The sequence below is a fragment of the Mustela nigripes genome, chromosome 16, assembly GCF_022355385.1.
Source record: "Mustela nigripes isolate SB6536 chromosome 16, MUSNIG.SB6536, whole genome shotgun sequence".
Taxonomy (NCBI): domain Eukaryota; kingdom Metazoa; phylum Chordata; class Mammalia; order Carnivora; family Mustelidae; genus Mustela; species Mustela nigripes.
Window position 1 is genome coordinate 58,229,206 of NC_081572.1, and position 22,639 is coordinate 58,251,844.

The following is a 22,639-nucleotide window of genomic DNA, read 5'->3' on the forward strand; positions in this document are numbered from 1 at the left end:
CCACCCCAGCTCATGCCCCAGCCCCCGAACTCCGGGGCTGCCAGCCCCCGGTGCCCCCGCCCCTCCTGAGAATCGGGGTGTGCTCCCCAAGCCCCCTCCCCTCCATTGGGGACCCCCTTTTAGGGCCCCCTTCCCCTCCCTCCCACGCTCCCCTCCCCTCCCCTTCTCCAACCCCTCTTTCCCCTCTCACCCCTCCCCCCATCCTGGCCCCCCCTGCAAAAGTGGGGTGCGGAGGGGGGAGGGGTGAGAACCCACGGAGGGGAGGCACGAAACTCCGATGAAGTCAGAGCCCCTTACCCGCCGCCGCGGCCAGCCCCCCCAACATGGACTGTCTCTGTATAGTGACAACCAAGGTAAGCATGATGGGGGGGGGGCTTTGCCCTGGGAGGAGGGTATGAGTTTGTGGGGAAGGGTTAGGCAGGCCTCATTTCAGGCTGGGGGCCCTGGAGCGACAGCATCAAAAGATGCATTTTGGGGTCATGGTTTAGTTTTGGGGTTCATATCTGAGATAATGCTGGGTTTGGCCACAGGTGCCCCCTGGAGTGATCCCTTTGTACCTGTAGAGAAATGGAAAATTTGGGCTGTTTTGTGGTTTGGGGGGCTAATGGGTTTTGGGGTTCACCAACGATGTTGGAGGGGACTTATCTAAGGAGAAGCCTGGCTCACAAGGGAGCCCTGCTCTTGTACGTTAGAAGGTGGACTGTGTGAAGGGGGTCCTATTCCCTCCTGGGCGACAAACTGGCTTCCAGGTGTCTTGTCCAGTTTCAGGGGGCTCTTGGCATGGGGGTAGACGGTTATTGGTTGTGCCTGAATGGTCTGGGGGTGTCGGCAGGCAGAGAAGGGGTGGGCCTTCAACCTACAGAGCAAGCATCTTGTGGTAGGTACATTTTGGGGTACGCTCAATTATAGGGAACTGGTCATTTAGGGTTTGATCTTACAGAATGGGTTTAGTTGGGAGTTGTCAGAGGGCTAGCTCCTGGAACAGGATCCTCGGAGGGAATGGACCAGGTGAGGCGAGGGTCTGGGATACTCCCATGGGAGGGAGAAGCTCGAAGCAGCCCTGGTTGCCAGACTCTGAGGAGGAGGAGAGCTTTTGGGAGACAGGGGATTTGAGGAGGGGGAGCAGGTGGGTGGTGCAGAATTTGGGGGTGGCCCAGGCAGGTGCTCACTGTCCCCGTCTCCTCCCACACTGTATCTACCCCTTGTTGAGGAAGAGGGAGAAGAGGGGGAATAGGAGAAGAGAAGGGGAAGAGGAGAAGAGGGAAAAGATGGAGGGGAATGTTCCTCTTACCCCTGACACAGGGGATCAAGGTGGGGGAGGACACCTGGATTTCAGGTTACCAGGGTGAAAAGGAGTTGGAGGAGGGCAGAGCTGGCAGCAAGCGGCAGAGGACTGGACGAGGGTGTCCCTGTGGCTGGAGCCTGGAAAGGGCAGATCTTGGATGGGGAGCACAGGCGAGCTCCTGGTGGGGTGCAGAATACCTAGGTCTTGGCTGTGAGACTCTGGGACTGGCAAGCTGGATGCCTGGTGTGTGGAGGGAGGCCTGGGCGGGTGGCAGGCAGCTGGGGGTTGGGGGGTGGGACAGGAAGTGGGGGCCGGGGAGGCGGGGTCCGGGTGAGTCACAGGCTGGGGAGGGGGTTATATTTAGTGGGAACTGCAGCTTCTCAGGGGAGGGAGCTGAGGACACACATGTTCCCTGCCACAAACTCACACATGTGTGTACACATGCATCGTGCACGTGTGAGCAATGGATGCAAGAGACTGGAGCCCTAGGACCTTTGGGTCCCGAGTCCCCATGCCCTCTCGGGCTACTTGCTTGTCCCCAACCCCCCCCAGTTCTGTGGCTCCAGGCTTTCTCCCCAGGCTCCTGCTTCCCCTGTTCCCTGGAGTGTCAGTGGATTTTTCGTGCCTCCCTTACTCGGGCCTGGTTTCCTTAATGTCTGTCTGGTCCTCTGCTTCTCTGGTCTCCTGCCCTTAGCCTGCCCCTCAGCCTTAGGTTCCCTGGCTGTGGCCCCCTCTGCTCAGGTGTACCCAGAAAGCCAGTTGGAATGTGTGGGCTCTGCTTCCAACATGTGAACGCACACGGGATCGCGAGCGAGGGTGAGGGGCTTGCTTGGCTGGCAGGCTCTTCTGGGAGGGGGAGCTTATTCGCCTCCCATCCAGACTCCTACTTCTTCGATGGAGCCCACAGCGAGCATCCCCGAGGGAAGGAGCCTTGCACAGAGAGGATCAATCATGCCTTTGGGGTTTTACAGAGGCGTGGAGGAGACCCAGGCTTGCCACATTCCTTGGCCGGAAAACTTGTCAGTCTCGGGATGACGGGGACTCCAACTCCCATAAGGCCTTGAGGCACAAGAGCCCTCGGTGTAAGGGGCCCGCTGTCCGTGGGGCTGTTGGGAGTTGTGGTCCCCCTGTATCCAGGGCAGCGGAGGGTAGCCCGGGAGGAGCCAGCAGGGGGCACGAGGCACTTGCTTCCCCATCCCCCCCCGCCCCGCAGCGCCCCCCGCGCCCAACGTGCTGGGTGGGGTCGGGGGTGCCCAGGCTTTGCGGTCTCAGGCTTCCCAGCCCCGTCTGGGAGTCCTCCATCTTTCATCGCCTATATTTAGATTCCTGCCGCAGTAATTTAGGGAACATTTATGGAGGGCCCGCGCCAGGTCCCGCGCGTCGTGCTCCCGCCTGCCTAGCGATCGCCTCGTCTTACTCCGCGCCGGGGTCTTTGCCGGCGTTGGTCTCAGAGAACCTCTCGCTCCCACTCCGCCCCCGTCCCTCCCCCTTCTCCCCGCGCTGCTGCCGCCGTTGCCATGGCAACCGGCGACGACTGAAGTTGCGTGGCGGACTTGAGGGCCGGGCGCGGGTGTCGGAGGGCGGAGCAGAACGGGGGGGGGAGGGGGGAGAGCGGGGAAAGACCAGGGGCTTTGGGCCCGAGCCCCGGAGGCGAAGCGGTTAAACCCTCCGGGTGGTCCTCATTGGGCCCGGCCGGGATGCCGGGGGCGGGGCAGGGTGGCCAACGGCCTCATTCATTGGCGGACAGGGGCGTGGCAGTGTGGGCGAGGCCGGGGGAGCGAATGGGCGGGAAGTGGACGGAGGCGTGGTCGACTGGAAGGGGGGAGGTGGGCGGGGCCTGGCTTACTCTGTCGAAGGAGGCGGGCAGCAACCCTTGGGAAGGGGCGGGGCCTGAGTGCGGGGTAACCTGACCGAAGTGAGGGCGGGGCTGACCCGGCAGGGGCGTGGCGTGGTCCCATGTGCCGACAGGAGACTGGGTTTGAGGGCCTGTTGTCTAAGGAACTGTGGGGTGCGGGGGGTCTTTGGGAAGGAGAATCCGAGGGCTGGGCCGTCTGACGTCTCAGTCTTCCTAAGATGGAGGCCTGTTCAGATTTCATCAGAACACAACCTCCTACCTCAGCTCTCTGTTCCAGGGAGACGGTTGCTAGGCGACAGCAAAGTCCTTGATTGCTGCGTTGCCAGGCAACAGGGAAACGGAAAATGGAGGGAAAAAGGAAATGGTGGGAGGGGGAGGGTCTCAGGGGCCACAGCGCCCGCTGGTGGAGAACCGGGGCCTGTGCATTTTCTATTCTAGAAGGAATTTCAAGTTGGCTCCTTTCTGCTTGGGCAACCTCCGAGGGAAGTGAGCATTCCAGCCAGACATGAAACTAGGGCGCTGGGGGTCATCTTGGGGGGCGCACCCAGCAGATTCCGATCAACGGGAAGGGAGGGACATAGGCGAGGTTCTGGGGCCTCTGAGTCCGTCCTCTCTGTCCTGTGTGGGCATTATAAAGAAGCCCGAGGGACAAATTTGAGGAGACTGCTCGCTGGGCGCTAAAAGCCGGGAAGGTGGGCGTTTAATGGAAGAACATTTGGAAGAGTTGCTTTCAGGGTTAGTCGTTTGCGGGAAAAAGCAAACCTCAGAGGCAGTCGTTTTGAGGTCTTCCGGAAGATTTGTGGGTCACTGACAATTGCAGGCCAAATCTTTGGGTGAATGTTTTTTGAGGCTTGGAGGTGGGGGAGATAGATATATTTGGGAGCAATCTCCTAACAAAGTTGGAATTCAGAATCATAAAGGTGATGTTGAGATGTGGGAAGGGCAGCCAGAAAGGAAGAGGAGTACTTGGGAAGTGAAGGAAAGGGACAGGGAAGTATTTCCTAATTTAAAGGTTTGGGAATAAATTGAAGAGAGTGCAATTGAATGTGGAGGGTCAAGCTTTAAGATACATTAAGGACTCCCAGAAGTTGATGGTTGGTGAGATACATATAGATATAGATAATTTTAAGTTTTTCTTTAAGTTTATTTACTTATTTATGTACTCTCTACTCCCATCATGGGGCTCGAACTCACGACTCTGAGATCAAAAGTTACAAGCTCTTTCCACTGAGCCAGCCAGGGGCCCCTCTGGTGGTACCCTGGGCGGGCATACTGGAAAATCAGGAGTATCTCATTATGTGCAGGGATTTATTTGGACAGGAACCCCAAACGCGTCTGAAGACTGTTTATTTGGATGTTTGCATTAGAGCAGGAGTAATATTTGCACTAATTTCAAGGTCTCTGTGGGCGGATTAGGGGATATGATTTTGAAAGGGAGGATTTAAAGGGCAGTTACATTCGAGAGGACGACCAGCACCGGTGGTCCGTAAACGTTTGAAGAGCATCGCCTGGCTAGCAGGTGGGGCTGGGCTGCAGGTTAGAATAGATGTCTCGGCATCCGGGGGGGATGCTGTCCACTTAATAACCCTGTTTGGGGAAGTAGCGGGGAGGGGCTTGTGGGAGGCATTTTCGATCATCCGGGGGTCCCTCTGCAGTGAGGCAGAAGTGCTGCTGCTTTCCCGCACATCGGAGTCGGCTGGAGACGAGTGGCCGGGGAGGTTTGGGAGTCGTTAGGGGCCTGGTGATTTCCGGGGCAGGAATTAGGTGAGAACTGTTATCTGTAAACTGGTCAGTCCGTAGAGGGGTCGGAATAGGCGTGTCCTTTGTAAGGCGAAGTCCACAGAGAAACAGCTGGAACCTGGGAAGTTGATGGCTAAGAGGGTCTCCCCTCACCCCCTCGCTCCCATCGTGACGCTCTCCCGCACTGCGCAGGCGCCGCCCCCCCCCCCTCCGGCCGCAGCCTCCAGTCGCCGCGTCCGCCGCAGCCCCCGCCCCTCTGCCCCTCCCCCTCCCCCAGCCCTGGGACCCTTGCTCTCCCACCCGCCCCCTCCCCTAAGTCCCCCTCCCCTTCTCCATGTCGGCTCGGAACAGATTCGCCTCCATGTGTCTCTGCGTGGTACGTGCCGCGGTACGGGCTCCGGCCCCGCTCCCCTCTTCCCGGACCCCCCAAATCTCAGGGTGCAAGCTTCAAGTGCTGTCGCTCTTCCTTCTGCTTGGCGCGGGGTCTCTGGGTTGCAGTGTCTCGCGGACAGGCGCAGCGGGTTGCCCCTCTTATCCACATCCCCGCTTTCACTGACACCCCTCTATTTTGGGGTGCAAGCCCCGGTTCCAGGTCATTCTGTACAGCTGGAGCTCCAGTGATAAGAGGACCAAGGGGGAAGGAACAACAGCGATCCCCAGGCCTTTTACTTGCCTATGCCCTAACGTATTGGGGGTTCAGACTTGGTCCCAATGGCATCTGAGCTATAGCCCTTCCGGCTGAGTCCCAGTAGGGTAAAAGAGGGGACCCTCCTTTCCTGCCTGTCCTGCTTCAGTGGTCCTGTAATCTGGGACGGAGGGGTGCTGACCCGGATCCCCCACTCCCAGTTCCCAGTTTGGGAATTACCCTCCCCCCACCCCTCCAGACGTTTCCTCCCTGCCCTCCCAACCCTTACTACATGTACAGTTATCTGAAAATTTCCCAGGACTGAACTTGGGCCCTAACCTCCTTCAGTCACATTCTGGAACCTGTATCCCATTTCCCTCACATTGTCTTCTAATGCAGGGGAGTCTCCTCCCCAGTCCTAGACAGTCCCCCACCCCCATTGGGTTGGGGGCAGGGAGAGGTGTTTGCAGTCTCACGGGGATAAAATTTTACCTTCATTTTCTTCTCTAGAATAAACAACGAATTTTTGCCATCCCATATGCTATATGTGCACCCTGACATTTCTTCATCAGATTCAGGGATTTTTCTCTGTGAGGTGGGCTGAAAGTGGAAGGGCAGGGGGTTTGAACCCTCCCCAGACTTGGAGAAACTAGAAGCTGCGCTCCCCCCCCACGCCCCCCCCCCCCCAATCAGGAAGGTTATGGGACTCCTGGGAAGTACAGAGGGGAGCTGCTTCCTCCCCTTTCCCCTGGACCCTCAGTTCTGGGGCACTATTCAGGCTGCAGACCATCATTTCAGGGTGTGCAGTGAACACCCTCCTTCAGGTCGTGGGGTTCTGTTATCCAAGATGGCCCAGCCTCTGGGTGGGTGGGGGGCGCTTTTCAGTTTACTCTCGCTGACCCTTCACTTTTCCTCCTTCTCTACTTTTTGCGCCCAAAGGCTGGTCTTGAAATCTGGAGCTCAGGATTCTCTTTCCAAGTCTGTGGCCCAGAAAACGGAGTGTATCCTGATGAGCCCCTGTTTTCCTTCTTAGGGGAACTTCTCGTCTCTCACCTCTCTGTCCTGGGTGGGAGAGCCTTCTTGTGGCTGGCTGCAAGTCCCAAACCTGTTCTGCTGCGCCCCCCACCCAAGCTATGGTTGAACTTGGGTTACATCCTCCGAATTTTCATTTTCAGAATCTTGCTTGAGCATCAGGCATTGACCTTGATAAGCTTCCTCTAGTTGGATCTTGTAACTGTTGCCCTCTCAGGGCTGGGGTGCTCAGCTTTTCGGATGTTTTTCTTGAGAGGGGATTTCTGCCTTCTTTTACTTGTGTGTCAAGTGGGGTGTGTGTGTGTGTGTGTGTGTGTAGGGGGGTGTCTTCTGTCTTCTCCTGCCTCTGGGGGAGCCCTGCCTGTGGTACCCTCCCCCTCCTTCCCTGAGCTTGGAGTTTCGGGAGGGTCTGCTTCTGTGGGGGCTGGCTCTTGAGGAGGGGGATAGTGTGAGGACCAAGGCCGGTATGGGAAGACCCAGGCAGGGTTGCCGCCCTTCGCTGCTGTATCCAGCTGTCCTTTTCCTCTCTGGGCCCCAGTTAATCTCATTTACTGGCATCCTTGTTAAGCTAGCGTGGGAGTCAGATGAGATGACTGGTGGTTAGGTGGGAAGGGAGTCAGGGGTCATGTTGAGTCTCGCACCCCTAAAAGCCAGAGGGACACTAGGAATGGATTCTGAGACTCAGTGCTCTACCCCATTCCCCAGTCAGCCAACCTGGAACGACACCCATCCCTGCCCCCCTCCTGAGCCCTACTACCTCCGTTCCTCCCCCTGCCTTCTCCATCCCCTTCTAGTATATCCGATTAGCTGGCTGGACTGTGGGCCTTTGTAGGGATGGGGCCAGACGCCTGGGGGCCCCTTTGCGGACTACTTGGGAACCAGTGGGGCCAGTGGAAGATGAGCTGGATGAGTTTAGCTTTGTCCTGCCTGAGGGGCTGATGCCAAGTACCTGCTAGTCCAAGGGCCTGACTGCAGTCCCTGCCTCTGTCCCGCCAGTGCTGGAGAGCCAGTCACTCCTGGGGTAGAGGCTGCAGTGGGGAGACTGAGGCTCCGGAGGGTGGGGTGGGAGTGAGATGGGGTAGGGGGGCGGGGGGGGGGGGGGGGGGGGGGAGAGGGGGTGGGGGGGAGGGTGCTGGAGCTTGAGTATGGAGGAAGGAGCTTACAGATGGGAAGAGTGGGGTGAAGATGTATCGGGAAGCTGAGAAGTTGGGGATGGGCGTTGTAATGGGGGGTACAGAGTGTCAGAGGCCCTGCTGAACCTGAAGGCCTGGGTGGGGCTGGAGAAAAGGAGGCCGGAAGTGGGGTGTGCCAGGTGGAAGGCGGGGCCGGCAGTGGGGGAGCGCCTGGGACATGGGGGATGTGCAGGGGGGCGTTGGGGAGAGGGACTGGGATTTGGGGCCCACGGAGGAGAGCGGTGGAGGAGAGCGGTGGCGTCCTAGCAGGAGAGGGGCTGGGGGAAGGTGGCGAGTGGGGAGCCAATGGGGCTGGAGGAGAGGGAGGGGGAGGATCTGGTCAGGCCCTGGGGCCTTCCGCACTGCACTGGCGGGGGTGGGGGCAGAGGAGGCGGCCTGGCGGGCAGCCTGGAGCCGGAGGTCCTGGGCCATCCCCGTGACGCCTCCGTCCCCATCCCCAGAAATACCGCTACCAAGATGAAGACACGCCCCCTCTGGAGCACAGCCCGGCCCACCTCCCCAACCAGGTAAACGCCCCCGAGCTGATGCACGTGGCGGAGAGGAACTTGTCCCACCTCGAGGCCGTCCAAGGGGTCGTGGGCCACGCCCACCTCACTCCCCTCAAGGTAGGAGACTCAGGCGGCATCCTCCCCAGTGCGGCCCTCGGAGCCTCGGAGCGCCAGCACCCCCAAGGGCCGGTAGGGCGAGAGCTGTAGCTGGGAGGAGGCTGGGATGGGGCGCCTGAGGCTTGGGCTCCTGGGGCCTGGGGAGGGGGCCCTTGGGGGGGCCCCCCCGGAGACACCTCGTTCCCACCCAGGAAAAACAGAGGCCAGACCAGTGGGAGTGGGCGTAGAGCTTACAGCCAGGGTACGTGTGCCTGAGTGTGTGCACACACGCGTGTGCCGAGATGGGTGCGCCCCCAGGATGCCCCCCACCCCAGGCCCTCTGCATTCCTTCACACTCTCATCTCCATTTCCGTTTTCTGCGGCCTGAGCTCTGTTCCCAGCTTCTGCTGCCCTCATTTGCTCTAGTCCCTCGTCTGCCTCCTCCCCCCACTTCCGGCTTCTGGGCCTAGCTCTCCGTGTCCCCGAGTCTACAGCCCTTTCCATCTGTCTGGTCGGAGGCTCCCAGTCGTGGGGCCTTTCTGCTTTGGTCTGGCCCCAGCCTCTGCTCCCCTCCTCCCTGCCTTTCCCTCCCGCTGGCTGACTGGCTGGCTGGCTGCTGCTTCTGGATGCTTTCTCTCTCTTCCTCCCACACACTCTCCTGCTCCCTCCCTGAGCCCCAGCTCAGGCCCTCCGCGCTGCTCAGTCCTCCTGCTCAGGCTGCTAGTTCTCCCTCTCCCAGGTGCCCTTCCCTGGTCCTTCTCCCCGTCCCAGTCCCAGCCACCCCTCTCTCGCATCCTTCCCCCACCGTGCTTTCCCTTTTCGGGTCCCTCCTGTCCCCCGTTATTGCTCGCCACCACCTGTTTCCTTCCCCATCTCCTCCTCCCCTATACTCACATTATGTTTTCCCTCTCTGGTCCCTGGGGAGACCCTGTTTCTGGGACCTTCCCTTCTCCAGCCCACTCTGCTGCTGCTTCCCCTTCAGTCTCCTCCCGTGGGGGCACAGGATGGGGAGGAAGGGAGACACCAGGTGGGCTATGGGGGCAGAGGTGGGATTCCAGAATCCTGTGGGATGCCCGGGGGAGGGGGAGGCTGCTGACATTTCACCAGAGGAGACCCAGAGGAGGTTTTCTGAGCCTGGGAATGAGGAGGCAGGGAGGGGGCGGCTGAAGGTTCTGGGGTGAGGATGAGTTCTGAGGGAAGAGAAACCATTCTGTGGCCTGGAGCAGAATGGGGAGACCATGAAAGGGTCAGAGGCCTTGGGGGCAGGGGTTGGACAGGGCAAGGCTATGAAGTCAGGGCCCAGAAAGAGCTGATGGAAGGGACCAGAAGGAAGGCCCTGGAGGAGAGAAGACAGCGTGGAATGTGCTGTGAGCCAGGGAGTCAAGGAAGGCCAACCGGACATGCTCTTTGTGGGATGAGACCATGACGTCCCTGGGGAGGGGCGTAGGAGAGGGAGGTGTGCCAGGTGGTAGTGGGCTCAGGCTAGTGGGTGTTGGGATCAGGACTCAGGAAGCAAGGGAAGCGACTGGAGGCCCTGAGCCAGCTGGGTATCTTTTGGGATCCAGGCCCGAGCTGGGGGACAGGAGAAGCCTTGGTTTGCAGAGGGAGTTGAGAACGAAGGACTGTGATTTGGGGACAATCTGGAGGGTTTGAAGCTGGGATGAGGGAGAGTGGTGCTTATCTCTCCAGGGAGTCAGAACTTAGGATGGACACTGAGGGGGAATGGGGCTGGAGCGGAGATAGGGACTGAAAGTGGGCAGAGGACAAGGGCTGCTTTGGAAGGTGGAAACTGCAGGGTGGGACAGGGATACAGAGAGAGGGTGTGGGATGCTGTAGAGAGAGGGGTGGGAGGCAGATGAAGGTAGCTGAGGAGGAGGCTTCTGGGGAAGGAGGCTCTAGGCTAGTGATGGGCAGGGGATTGAGGATGGGCGGTGGGATGGAGAACGACCGTGTGGAATCAGATTTGGCAGTCAGTGGCCATTGGTTGGATAACAGTGTTTGCTGAGATTGGAAGGGTCGGAGGTTGGTGGCGTTAGTAGATGGAGGGGTACGAATTGAGATCTGTGACGGAGCTTGAGAAGCAGTGTGTGGTGATCGCGGTGGGAGAGAGGAGGGGAGGATGGAAGAGTCTGGGGAATCCGGGACGAGCGCCTTGGCTTGGTAGGCTCCAAATAAATATTGGTTTAAGGAGGAGACAGGTTGGGGACCCCGGAAGGAAGCGCTTGGCCGCCTCCCCCATTGCCATGGAGACGGGGCTGCGGTTGCCCTGGCAATTGGGGAAGCCCCTAGGACCAGCCGAAGCTGGCCCCGCCCCAGAGCCTAGAGACCCTGCTGCATTGTGGAGGCGACTGACGTCAGGACTGGGGCACGCCCCACTTTAACCCTTTCCTGAATGAAGAGGGGGGAGTAGCTGAGAGATAGGACCCGGATGTCTCTCACCACTCCCCCTTCCTGACGTGCTGTGCACTCTGCCTAGGGTGAGGGGCGTACCGGAGGGCCGAAGGGGCTGTTCAGGATGCGCTGCGCCCACAAACCTCCTCAGCCCGGACTGCTCTGGCCGGGCTCCCGGGGGGCGGGGCCCAGGGCAGGAGAGGCGGGGCTAGTGGATCCCTTCTGCCCTGGGGACTCCGGTGGCCCCTAGGCCACGCCCATCTCCCCCTCCCGTTGTCCTGGTGACAGGGCCTTCTGGAGGTGGGTCTCCCCAGGCCTTGGCTGGGCTTAGATACCGTTGCTAGGCAACAGAGTCCTCAGAGGAAGGGGCGGATTGGTTGGCGGGTGGGGGAGAAGGAGGGAGGGGCCTGCAGCTAGGGGAACCCCGGATTTCGGGCACCCAGGATTTAGGGCAGATGTGTGTGAAGGTGAGGGGCAGATCCGAGGGAGGGTTCTCAAGGTTTCTGGGTGTATCTAGGCCGACAGGGACTGGGTGGGGGGCTAGAACGGGGGGGGGGGGGCGGGGGGGGGCAGGACCCGGGGGACATGGAAGCACTGGGGGGGGGGTGGGACATAAGGCAGGGGCGGCCGGGGGGGCTACAGGGGGTGAGGGCCCCCCCCCTTCCCTGCCCCCCCCCCCACTCTTTACCATCTGCTGCTCCCCCATCTGGCTGTCTCTCCCTCCCTTCCCGCTTTCTCAGACACCTCCTTCCACGTGCAGGGGGCCTGGGCTGGGCATAGCGAGCGCCTGGCCCAGGTGCGTGTGTGTCTGTGGTAGAGACTGAGCTGGGTCCTTGAGGGGTTTGAGAGCAGGCTTGGTTAAGAGGCTGAAGGGGTAGCCAGGATGGTGGGGACCCCCCCACCCCCACCCCGAGGACGACGGGCTTCCTCTTGAGCCAAGGCTCAGGCAGCTTGTCATCTCCTTCCCCCTCACAGGCCAATTCTCCTCCTGTGATTGTCAACACAGACACCCTAGAAGCCCCGGGATATGTGAGTTGTTTAGATTTTGGGGCCCTTGCAGAAGGAAGGAGGGAGAGAGGGAAGGCCTGGGTCCCAGCGCAGGGTGGGAGCAGGCTCTCAAGCAGGGATGTCTGTCTCACTGTTGTTGTGTTTCTGGTCCGTGCTGGAGTTGCAGGTGAACGGGACAGAGGGGGAGATGGAATACGAGGAGATCACATTGGAAAGGGTGAGCAGGCTCCCCGCTCCGAGGTCCCCACCCCCCGCTTCCCTGTCGGTGCTTGACTCTGTGCCTGTGTGTAGTGGGTGCCATGTCTTAGCCTTGTCCCTTCCTGCTCTGGTCACAGCTCCCCAACCCCTGTGTGCGCCCCTGCCCCCAGTCACCCTGCCTGGAGCGGGCAGGGCGGAGGGCTGACGCTCCTCCCCTCGTCCTGCCCAGGGCAACTCAGGTCTGGGCTTCAGCATCGCAGGTGGCACTGACAACCCGCACATTGGAGACGACCCATCCATCTTCATCACCAAGATCATTCCTGGCGGGGCTGCGGCCCAGGATGGCCGCCTCAGGTGGGGAGGGGATACAGGGGTTAGGGTGCTGGTTCCCTGGAAAGGGAGGACTGGGGCAGCACAAAGCCCCTGGCTCAGGCCCACTTTGCCGCCCTCAGGGTCAACGACAGCATCTTGTTCGTAAATGAAGTGGATGTGCGGGAGGTAACCCACTCGGCTGCGGTGGAGGCCCTCAAGGAGGCAGGCTCCATTGTCCGCCTCTACGTCATGCGCCGGAAGCCCCCGGCGGAGAAGCTCGTGGAGATCAAGCTCATCAAAGGCCCTAAAGGTAGTAATCCAGGCTCATCTCCCCGCCCCCACCCCAGCTGGAACCCCCGCCCCCAGGCCTGCTCCCCGGCCCCCGGCCCAGAGCACCCACCTCTGCCCTGCCCGCCACCCAGGTCTTGGCTTCAGCATCGCAGGGGGTGTAGGGAACCAGCATATCCCCGGAGATAACAGCATCTACGTGACGAAGATCATCGAAGGGGGTGCCGCCCACAAGGACGGGAGGCTGCAGATCGGGGACAAGATTCTAGCGGTGAGGACCTCCATCCCTCTGCCAGCCGGCACCTGGGGCTCGCCTCCCTGCCCGGGCAGGCCCCGCCTTCCGCACCACCATTCCCACGGTGCGGCTATCTCGGGGCTGTTTCCGGCTCTGTCTGAGCTCTCTGTCCTTGGCCCCAGGTCAACAGCGTGGGGCTGGAGGATGTCATGCACGAGGATGCCGTGGCAGCCCTGAAGAACACGTATGATGTGGTCTACCTGAAGGTGGCCAAGCCCAGCAACGCCTACCTGAGTGACAGCTATGCTCCCCCAGACATCACGACCTGTGAGCACCCTCCACCCCTCACAGCTCCCCATGGCCCATCCCAGCGACCCCCGGGACATCCCGGTGACCACCAGATAGAAACTCTCTCTCTTGTTCTGTGGTTGGAGCATAGATGGAAAGACCAGTCACCTCGGAGGACCTAGAAAAGATCGTCTGTGGTCTCTTGCCCAGGAGGCACAAGGCCCAGACAGTTTTGTGGCTCATTTTTTTCAAATTTTCAGGAAATAGATAATTCTTATGTTCCTTCTGAGCAAGAAAAAAGATAAAGAAAGTTCATGTTTCATCATATGAGGGCATTTCAGATGGTCACAAAGGTAACATCAGAGAAGGAAAACATAGGCCCCATGTTCCTTCTGAAGAGAGACGTGGAAGTTTTAGGGACACAGTCATAGACCAAACAGCAGCAGGTTGGGGGAATAACATTGTCTCAAAGTGGGATTTGTTCCAGAAAAACTTAAGGTGGTTTTGTATTGGGAAACTTTTTTTTTAAAAGATTTTATTTATTTATTTGACAGACAGAGATCACAAGTAGGCAGAGAGGCAGGCAGAGAGAGAGGAAGGGAAGCAGGCTCCCCCCGGAGCAGAGAGCTTGATGCTGCAGGGCTCAATCCCAGGACCCTGGGATCATGACCCGAGCCGGAGGCAGAGGCTTTAACCCACTGAGCCACCCAGGCACCCCATGTATTGGGAAACTTTTAATACGATTCGTTGTATTCAATAATCGAAGGACTAACATCATAAAATTGTTTCAGCTAGACGCTGGGAAAAGACGGAGCAAATTCAGCTTCTGTTTTCACGTGAAAGTGTAGTAAACTAGGAACACAGATGTTTTCCTTAACGCAATGAATGGTAGTTATCCTACCAAGAGGGACCCAGGCTCCTTGGAGAAGGGGCCAGTTCTCAGTCTTGGCCTAGAAAGCAATGGAGAGAGCCAAGATTGCTGGGTTAAAGACCCAGGAGGGGCTCCTTCTGGCGAGTCAGTCAGAACTCATTCACTATATGAAAGTCTGTGAGATTATAATGTTGCTTGAGAGTAATTGGGCACCCTTGGAGCGTGCTGGGGGCCCCTCCATTAGGACACCTGGCAAATGCAGGGAGAGAGGGAAGCGTGTCTACTCGCTTTTTTGGACAAACCACATCTCAGAATTACCAAACAGTTGATAATGGCAAAATGCTTTTTATTTTTATTACTATCATTTTTTAGATTTTTATTTATTGGAGAGAGAGAAAAGCAGGCTCCCTGCTGAGCAGGGAGCCCAGTGTGGGGCTCCATCCCAGGACCCTGGAGATCGTGACATGAGCCGAAGGCAGATGCTTCACCATCTGAGCCACCAGACGTCCCATTTTTAAAATTTTTATTTATTTATTTTTTACTAGGCTCTACACACAATGTGGGGCTCAAACTGACAACCCCTAGATCAGGAGTTGCACGCTCTGCCGACTGAGGCAGCCAGGCAGCCCAGGGAAGGTTCTTTTTTGTAGCATAATTCCTCCTGATAAGTGCTCCTTCCTCCGAAAAAAAAAAAAAATAGAATATCCTATTTTGCTGTCCCCAGCAAAAAAACAGAACCAGGCAGTGGCCCTCAGTGGCCACTCAAGCTCCTGGGTGAAAGGCTGCCGGGGAGATAATAATGAGGGGGTCAGCTGGCCACACCTTGAACTTGCCAGTTAGTCTCACCTAAGACGACCAGATAGTTTTGCCTCCCGCCGCATAGCTGTTTTTTTCCTACCGTGTCGCCTACGAAGTGTTTGTGCCAGGAAAAATGGAACTAGAGTCTGTCGAAGTCTCTAGAACAAATCACCAGCTTACAGGAGAAACAGGCATATGTTAACACCATCAAAGATGCCAGCCGTGATTTCCCCATTAGAATCTGCCTAATAGAAAGTGGGAAATTCTATTAGACAAATGACCTAGTTTTCCCAACCAATGATGGCCAAGAGAAGGAAAAAAAGGGAGAGAGAGAGAGAGAGAGAGAGGGATTTTATAGATTAAGAGATTTGAGAAACAGAACCTGAAAGAAAGCCCCCAAGGCCTGGTATTCATGGTCCCCTTGACCTGACCACCCTGGGCACACCCAGGACATGTAACCCTCAAACAGACGACCCCCTGGGAGAACCAGCCCCCGTGAATTCCTGTCCTCCCGCATTGCTGGGATGGGACGCCCCCTTCCCCCCGCCTGGGCCCTGGCGAAATCCTGTCTCCTCCCTCTGAGTTTGCTCCCCTGGTTCCTGAGGGAGAAGGTGGGCTGGTGGGCGCCGCCCATCCCGAAGCTCGGTCCCACGCCTCCTCCCACGTCTTCTTCTAGCCTATTCCCAGCACCTGGACAACGAGATCAGTCACAGCAGTTACCTGGGTACCGACTACCCCACAGCCATGACCCCAACTTCCCCTCGGCGCTACTCCCCAGTGGCCAAGGACCTGCTTGGGGAGGAGGACGTGCCCCGGGACCCGAGACGGATCGTCATCCACCGGGGCTCCACGGGCCTGGGTTTCAACATCGTGGGCGGCGAGGACGGCGAGGGCATCTTCATCTCCTTCATCCTGGCAGGCGGTCCCGCAGACCTCAGCGGGGAACTGCGGAAGGGGGACCAGATCCTCTCGGTGAGGGAAGGCGGTGAGGGAAGGCCGGCCCTGTGCCCTTCCCCGCCTCGGGCCGGAGCCGGGCCCCCAGCTGCGGCCGCTCAGCCGCTCCCCTCTCCCTAGGTGAACGGCGTCGACCTCCGCAGTGCCAGCCACGAGCAGGCGGCCATCGCCTTGAAGAACGCGGGGCAGACAGTCACCATCATCGCTCAGTATAAACCAGAAGGTACCAGGCATGCAGCTCCCCACCGTGTGGGCAAGGATGGTCCTGGGAACAGCATCCCCTCAGCCGGCCGCTTCGGTGGCAGTGGGCCGGGGCCGGAGCTCAGGAACCTTCTTGTCCTTCCCCAGAGTACAGTCGATTCGAGGCCAAGATCCACGATCTTCGGGAGCAGCTCATGAACAGCAGCCTGGGCTCGGGGACCGCCTCCTTGCGGAGCAACCCCAAACGGGGTTTCTACATCAGGTCGGACGTTTCCCTGGACTCTGCCCCTCCTGGTTCTCTGCTCTTCCCCCTCAACCCCTGCTTGCCTCTGGCTCCCTCCATACTGAGTACCCCTCGTGCCTTCTGGCCCGGTCACCCTGGCCCTTTGCCTGGAACCTCCGCAGTCCGGCGATGCAGAGGTCACTGGCTGGCGGAGAGGGGCCTTGAGGCTGTGTGGACTACCGTGGGCACTGTGGCTCCTCGCCCCCGGCCCTCCCCGCCCTGGGCTCCTGTCCTACAGCTCCCATGGCCTCCCCGCTCCCTGCCGAGGCTATAGCTGTCCTCAGCACGGTCCACTCTGGCCTGACCTTCTCCCGCAGGTTCAGACCTGCATTTCTGGCTATCTGCTTTCTGGACATGTCCCCTGGGATGTCCCACGGGCACTTCACATTTAGCACGTCCCGAACTGGACTCCCCATGGTCTTGCTGAATCCGTGTTCCTCGTTCGCTGACGGGTGCCGCTAACTGTCCACTCGGCTCCTGCCTCCAGGCGGGTCTGGCTTGGCCATTCTCTCCCTGCTGGACTTCAGGGGCTTCCTGGCTCGGTCTGCACTGGCTCCCGGGGGTGCCAGACTGTCTCCTCTTCAGTCCCGCAGCTGCCTTGGTGGTCCTTTCTTTCCTTGGCCTGGCCGGAATTTGGTCTTTTTCTTTCTCACCCCTGTGGCTGTACTCTGCATGGGCGCTGCAGACCGCGGTCCACACACCGTGGGTTCCCCGCAGTCCGCGACCCTGGTGGGAGGGCTATCGGCCACTGGGCTCTGATGCAGAGCCCTGGTCTGGGGGCCCTGGCAGGGTCTCGGGGCGCCGGGTCCTCCGCCCATCTCTGACCACTGGCTGCCCACCCTCCAGGGCCCTGTTTGACTATGACAAAACCAAGGACTGTGGCTTCCTGAGCCAGGCCCTGAGCTTCCGTTTCGGGGACGTGCTGCATGTGATTGACGCCAGCGATGAGGAGTGGTGGCAGGCGCGGCGGGTCCACTCCGACAGCGAGACCGATGACATCGGCTTCATCCCCAGCAAACGGCGGTGAGGCTCCTGGGGCCTGTAGGCTTCCTGCTGCAGGAGCTCAGGTCCCAGCGGCCCCTGGGGTGGGGCTTGGGGGGCAGCGGGGAGGGCCTGGGCCTGCCCTCTTACTCCTTGGAGGTCCGTCTGCTGGGCACTGTCCCTCCTGCGAGCCTTTGGAGCAGGGCCCCATGCTGGCCATCTCCCTACCCTCCCATCCTCCATGTCCCCCACAGGGTTGAACGGCGGGAGTGGTCAAGGTTAAAGGCCAAGGTAGGTGGGGGCAATAAGCTTGGAGGGAGGAGAGGGGGAGCCTCATGGCCGGGGGCATTCCACCAACCACGTGGCCTGCTCTCTCTTCACAGGATTGGGGCTCCAGCTCTGGATCACAGGGTAGGTAGGGTCAGCTGGGCCGGCCGGGTGAGGGAGCCCTGAGCTCTCCATATCCTCGGGAAGGTGATACAGGGCCCCGAGTGCCCTGTCTGAGAGCCCCTCCCAGATGCCCTGCCTCCCGCTAGGTCGAGAAGACTCCGTTCTGAGCTACGAGACAGTGACGCAGATGGAAGGTAAGGCCCCAGCCCTGGCCCCGGTCCCTGGTCCCCGGTCTCTGGCCCTGGCCCCCCGCTGCTCCCTGCCCCGCAGTCCACCTCAGCTGGCTCTCTGTCCTCAGTGCACTACGCTCGCCCCATCATCATCCTTGGGCCCACCAAGGACCGAGCGAATGATGACCTGCTCTCGGAGTTCCCCGACAAGTTTGGATCCTGTGTACCCCGTGAGTGCGGTGGGCCCTGGGGCGGGGCAAGGTGGTGAGGGCGGGGCCCAGGGGCTGTGGGGTGGGGCCTCTGGCAGAGCGGCCAGCGGAGGTTGGGGTGCAGGAGGACAGGTTGGGGTGCAGGAGGACGCAGGGTTCTCAGAGCAGGGGTGCTTCTCAGCCGCGTTCCAGGTCGGGGACCCGGGCAGGGGACCGGCGGGGGCTGGGGGCGGTGGTGCTACCCTCCCTGACCCCACAGTCATGGTCTCCCCAGCAGCCCCCAAGCTGGCGCTGTGGTGGTGGATGCTGGCAGGCTTGAGGCTGGAGGGATGGTTAGATCTTTGGGGGGTGGTGTGACTTCCTGGCAGATACCACGCGGCCCAAGCGGGAGTATGAGATAGATGGCCGGGACTACCACTTCGTGTCCTCCCGGGAGAAAATGGAGAAGGACATCCAGGCGCACAAATTCATCGAGGCCGGCCAGTACAACAGCCATCTCTACGGGACGAGCGTCCAGTCCGTGCGGGAGGTGGCCGAGCAGGTAGGACCCGCGGGCACCCAGCCTCTTCCTTCTCCCCTCTCCCTACCCCATGGCCTCCCCCAGCTCTCTCTAACTCTCTTTCTCTGTCTCTTTCCCCGCTGGGTCTCCACTCCCTCCTCCACCTCCTTCTCCTCTTGGGCAACTCTGTCTGACTGCCTGCTCCCCCTGCCTCCCTCCCTCGCTTGCTTCCTGACCCCAAACTCCTTGCCACCATCTGTCCCCTCTCCTCCCCTTCCCTCCTCCTTGCCCCATTTTTGCCTCTCTCCCTCCGGCCTTGCCCTTGGTGGCTTGGCCTCCCCAACTTGGTCCCTCCTTCTGTCCTGCTCCCCTGTGGCCCTTTGCCCTGGCCTGTTCCTGGGGTCTGCACCCCCTTCTCCTGCTCCTCTGCCTCCTCCTTTTCCCCCGCACTGCCCCTCACCCTGCCCTCTGTCCCTCCATGGCTCCTTTCTCCATCTGCCTCTCCTCCCTCCCACCTGTCTCTCCTTGTTTCTTCCATCTGTCTGTCCTGTCTGCCCATCCATCCTACTTCCTCTCTCCTTTCCCCTTGCTTTCTCCTGACCCTGCCCTCCACACGCCACCCTGCTCCCGGCCACCCCTCTGGCCTTGCTCTGCCCCATCTTCTGCCCCCCCCGCCCCGTTTGTGCCTTGTCCCTCACTCCTCTCTCGTTCCCTCCAACCCCCTCCTCCTGTGCTGGCTTCTCCCCTCACTCTCCCTCTGTCCCTTCCTTTTTCTCTCTGTCTTTCACTCTGTCTGTCCGTAACCCCTTCCCACCTTGACTCCCTGCTCACCTATCTTTTCACATCCGCATCACTGCCCCTTTGGTCAACCTCCCATCCCCCACCTTTCCACGTCCCCGTGTCCTGTGTCCTGTCCCGGCACCTCTGTCTGTCCTTGCCCGCCCCCTGCCGGCCCCCCTCCGCCCCCCCTGCCCGCCCCCAGGGGAAGCACTGCATCCTCGACGTCTCGGCCAATGCCGTGCGGCGGCTGCAGGCGGCCCACCTGCACCCTATCGCCATCTTCATCCGCCCCCGCTCCCTGGAGAATGTGCTGTGAGTATGGTCCCAGGGGGCCTCCCCTCAGCCCCCAACCCGAGGCCCTGGGCCTCAGAGGGCCTCTGCTGAGCTCTTCCCTCCGCACCCGAGACAGCAGCTCTGGCAGCCCTGCAGGGGAACTGCCCCGGGAGCTGGAGCCCAGAGCACGCAGGGAGTCCCAGGCCTTTCCTTTCCTCTCCCACCTGGGCCTGGCCAGGACTACAGCTCCCAGCATCCCCCAGGGCAGACCCCTGGTGGGCCGAGCCAGCCTTTGGGTCTTCTGGGAGCTGGGGTCTGAGAGCCTTCCCCGGAGCCGAAGGCAGGAGGGAAGAGGCTCTGAGAGGTCCCGGGAGCGGCCCCACCAGGCGGGGATGGGTCTTGGGGGGCCCCGGGGGTGGCCATTGTGGCGCCAGGGGCCGTCGGGAGCTGCATCTCCAGCAGTGGGCTCCGGATGAGAAGAGAGCCGTGCGTGTGGGGCCCTGGACGCTGGCAAGAGGCGGTGGCGGCCGCTCACAGGCACCGCTTCTGGCTGTCCGCAGGGAGATCAATAAGCGCATCACGGAGGAGCAAGCCCGCAAAGCCTTCGACAGAGCCACCAAGCTGGAGCAGGAGTTCACAGAGTGCTTCTCAGGTTAGGCCGCGGCCACCTGGCGCTGGGAAGGGGACCCCTGTGGGCGGGGACCCTTGCTCCCTTGCTCGGTGTCCAGCCTCACTGCCTGCCCCCCTCCCCCGCCCCCAGCCATCGTGGAGGGCGACAGCTTTGAGGAGATCTACCACAAGGTGAAGCGTGTCATCGAGGACCTCTCAGGCCCCTACATCTGGGTCCCGGCCCGAGAGAGACTCTGACTCCGGCCCTGGCGTGGCCTGGACTCGCCCCGCCTCCCTCCCGCGGGCCCTTTGGTCTGGACTGAATTGCCCAAGCCCTTCACGCCCCCTAGCCTCCCTCCCGTCCCTTCTTATTTATTTCCTTTCTAACTGGATCCAGCCCTGGAGGGGGGACACTCCCCTGCATGTATCCCCGCACCCCAGAACTGGGCTCCGGAACCCCGGGAACCTGGGGTCTGAGGGGGGGAGCCAGGCTCCTGGTCCCGAGCCTGTGCTCCTGAGGACCGGAGCCCCTGCCCTCCCCCAACGCACACACAGCCCAGCGGGGGCCGCCTGCCCTCCCCACCTTCTCCCACACACATTCCAGAAGTCAGGGCCCCCTCGAGGAGCAGCCCGACGCAGGGATGCAGGGCCACAGGCCTCCTCTCCCTCCTGAGGCAAGGCCTGGGGCCCCCCTGCCCCCATCAGAACTCCCCAGGTCCCTTGGTTTAGCATTTATTTTTTCCCATTTTTTTTCTTCTCAAAGGTGGTCTTTTGGGGGGATAAGTGGGGGGACGCTCCTGTGGGCCCCCTGCCTTCCACGTGCCCCCCACCTTTTTTCTTTGCCGGTTTGCATGAGTGGAAGGTCTAACTGTGGCTTTTTTTTTTTCCCTGGGATTTACTTTTTATTTTACTTTGTTTTATTTTATTCTATTTTATTTTTTTTGGGAATGGGGAGGGATGGTTCTAGGGAGTGGGAGCGTGGGAGGGAGGGTGGGGGGCAAGGGTTGGGGGTCGGGCGCCTGGGAGCCAGGGGAAGACTGGAGATGCTGCCGCCTTCTGCAATTTATTTATTTTTTTCTTTTGAGAGAGTGAAAGGAAGAGACAGATACTTGAAACCTGGTGTGTGGCCTGGTTATTTGGGATGCGGGTGTGGAGGGAGTCAGGGTGGGAGTGTAGGGACAGGTCTGGGAGTCAGACCATTTTGTCAGCCCAGAGAGGGGAAAGCGCCCTGAAAGGGGCCTTGGAGGGACCCCGAAACCAGGGACTCCGAGTCAGTAGTGAAGTATGGGCCTAGGAAGGGCTGGAGGCACTGCCCAAAGTCCCCGACAGACCTGGAAAGACCGGCACAGGGTCCCTGAAGCAACTTGGCCCAGTCCTGATCACTCCCCTGGGCCATCTGGGGCAGCGTGAGGTTCTCGAAAGGAAAATTTGGAGGGAACTTTCTTGGTTCAGGTTCATAGAGTTGTGGACAGAGCTCGGCTCTGGCAGTGATGTTAACAGATTTGTTGATGAGAAATGCAGTGTAAATATTTATTGGGTTTCTTTATGTCCCATCTCTGTAGAAAGATTCAAAACAGCTTTGCCAATAATCAGGTAGGAGAATGGAAAGAGACCAAAGATAAAAAAAAAAAAAAAAAAAAAAAAAGGCCAGAGCAGATGCAGTAGGTATGAGGGAACATACCATCTCTGAACTTCCTGGTAGACAGGGCAAAAAGGGAAATGGTCCGCTACCTAGTTCTTTCTTATAAAGGAGCAAAAAGCTCTGGTTCTTTGGGGAAGTCAGATTTTCCTGACCCTGAGCCTCACTGATGCTTCTCAGAGGCAGCTGCGTGGGGCATCTGTTCTTGGCTTTGCTTCTGCCGATGTTCACATGTTCAAGAGGCCGCTGCCAGAAGGACCTCAGCTGCAGTATTGATGAGCCATTGCTGGCTCCCTCTGACTCAGGGCCCCCAACGGGGAAGGGTGAGGAGAAGGGGGAAGTGGCAGGTACTAGAGTCAAGATGGTTAAGCCCGGAACAGTGCAGAAGCTGTTAAGAGTTGGATGCGAAATTCCACCCCGGGGCCTGGGCTGATCCGAGGAGTGTGGTAGAGATCTCTAGCGGGGTGTCACTTAATCTGGTGGTTCTCTTGGGGGATCGCCCCACAGGAACTTCTGGGAAGGGCTCTAAACGAAAGAACCCTGCCCCACTGCTGGGGGCAGGCCCTTGGAGGGGTGGGGGCTGCACTTCAGGAAACCTCCCAGGTGACTCTGATGTCTTGCTGGGCCCAGAAGCACTGCTTCCAAGAATGTTTCTCAAATAACCCTTCTTTTAGCTTGGTTCTGCGTAGGAGCAGATGGTTTGAGGCTGTGCTGATGTTCTCAGCCATTGGCCGGAGGGAGAAATCAGCTGAGGAAGGTGTGTGCCAGGTAACGCATCTGGATCGAAGGGGTTAAGGAGAGTTCACTGAGAAGGGGTAGAATCTCCTAATTCTGCATGCATCACTTTTTAGATTATGAAAGGAGTACATGTACCTTATAAAAATTCAAATAAATATAGAAATGCATATGGTGAAAAAAAAGAAGTTCCCTCCCCATCTCATTCCATAT

At 59.5% G+C, this 22,639-nt stretch overlaps 1 protein-coding gene across 4 annotated transcripts; it reads left to right on the forward strand.

Annotated features, from left to right (window-relative positions):
- Window positions 1-170: 170 nt before the first annotated feature.
- On the forward strand, window positions 171-21,167 carry DLG4 (discs large MAGUK scaffold protein 4). Of its 4 annotated transcripts, none has more exons than XM_059378709.1 (20): window positions 171-353; window positions 8,171-8,335; window positions 11,681-11,734; window positions 11,880-11,930; window positions 12,141-12,265; window positions 12,364-12,533; window positions 12,646-12,782; window positions 12,929-13,073; window positions 15,380-15,675; window positions 15,778-15,880; window positions 16,006-16,120; window positions 16,988-17,164; window positions 17,377-17,413; window positions 17,506-17,533; window positions 17,659-17,706; window positions 17,811-17,912; window positions 18,260-18,432; window positions 19,373-19,482; window positions 20,004-20,095; window positions 20,204-21,167. In XM_059378709.1, exons 1-20 carry the CDS (start codon window positions 324-326, stop codon window positions 20,308-20,310), a joined length of 2,265 nt encoding a protein of 754 aa, XP_059234692.1. In that variant the 5' UTR covers window positions 171-323; the 3' UTR covers window positions 20,311-21,167. The 4 variants fall into 4 exon arrangements, with proteins under 4 accessions (XP_059234692.1, XP_059234693.1, XP_059234694.1 ...); XM_059378710.1 differs by having other exon boundaries at window positions 189-353; window positions 8,171-8,236; window positions 11,871-11,930; XM_059378711.1 differs by having other exon boundaries at window positions 189-353; window positions 8,171-8,236.
- The last annotated feature ends 1,472 nt before the right edge of the window (window positions 21,168-22,639 follow it).

Excerpts from the sequence above, each read along its gene's own strand:
- DLG4 (XM_059378709.1), top strand. The coding sequence starts at position 324 with ATGGACTGTCTCTGTATAGTGACAACCAAG. Across the intron at positions 11,931-12,140 it reads AGGAGATCACATTGGAAAGG|GGCAACTCAGGTCTGGGCTT; the intron begins GTGAGCAGGCTC and ends CGTCCTGCCCAG. Across the intron at positions 17,913-18,259 it reads GTTTGGATCCTGTGTACCCC|ATACCACGCGGCCCAAGCGG; the intron begins GTGAGTGCGGTG and ends ACTTCCTGGCAG.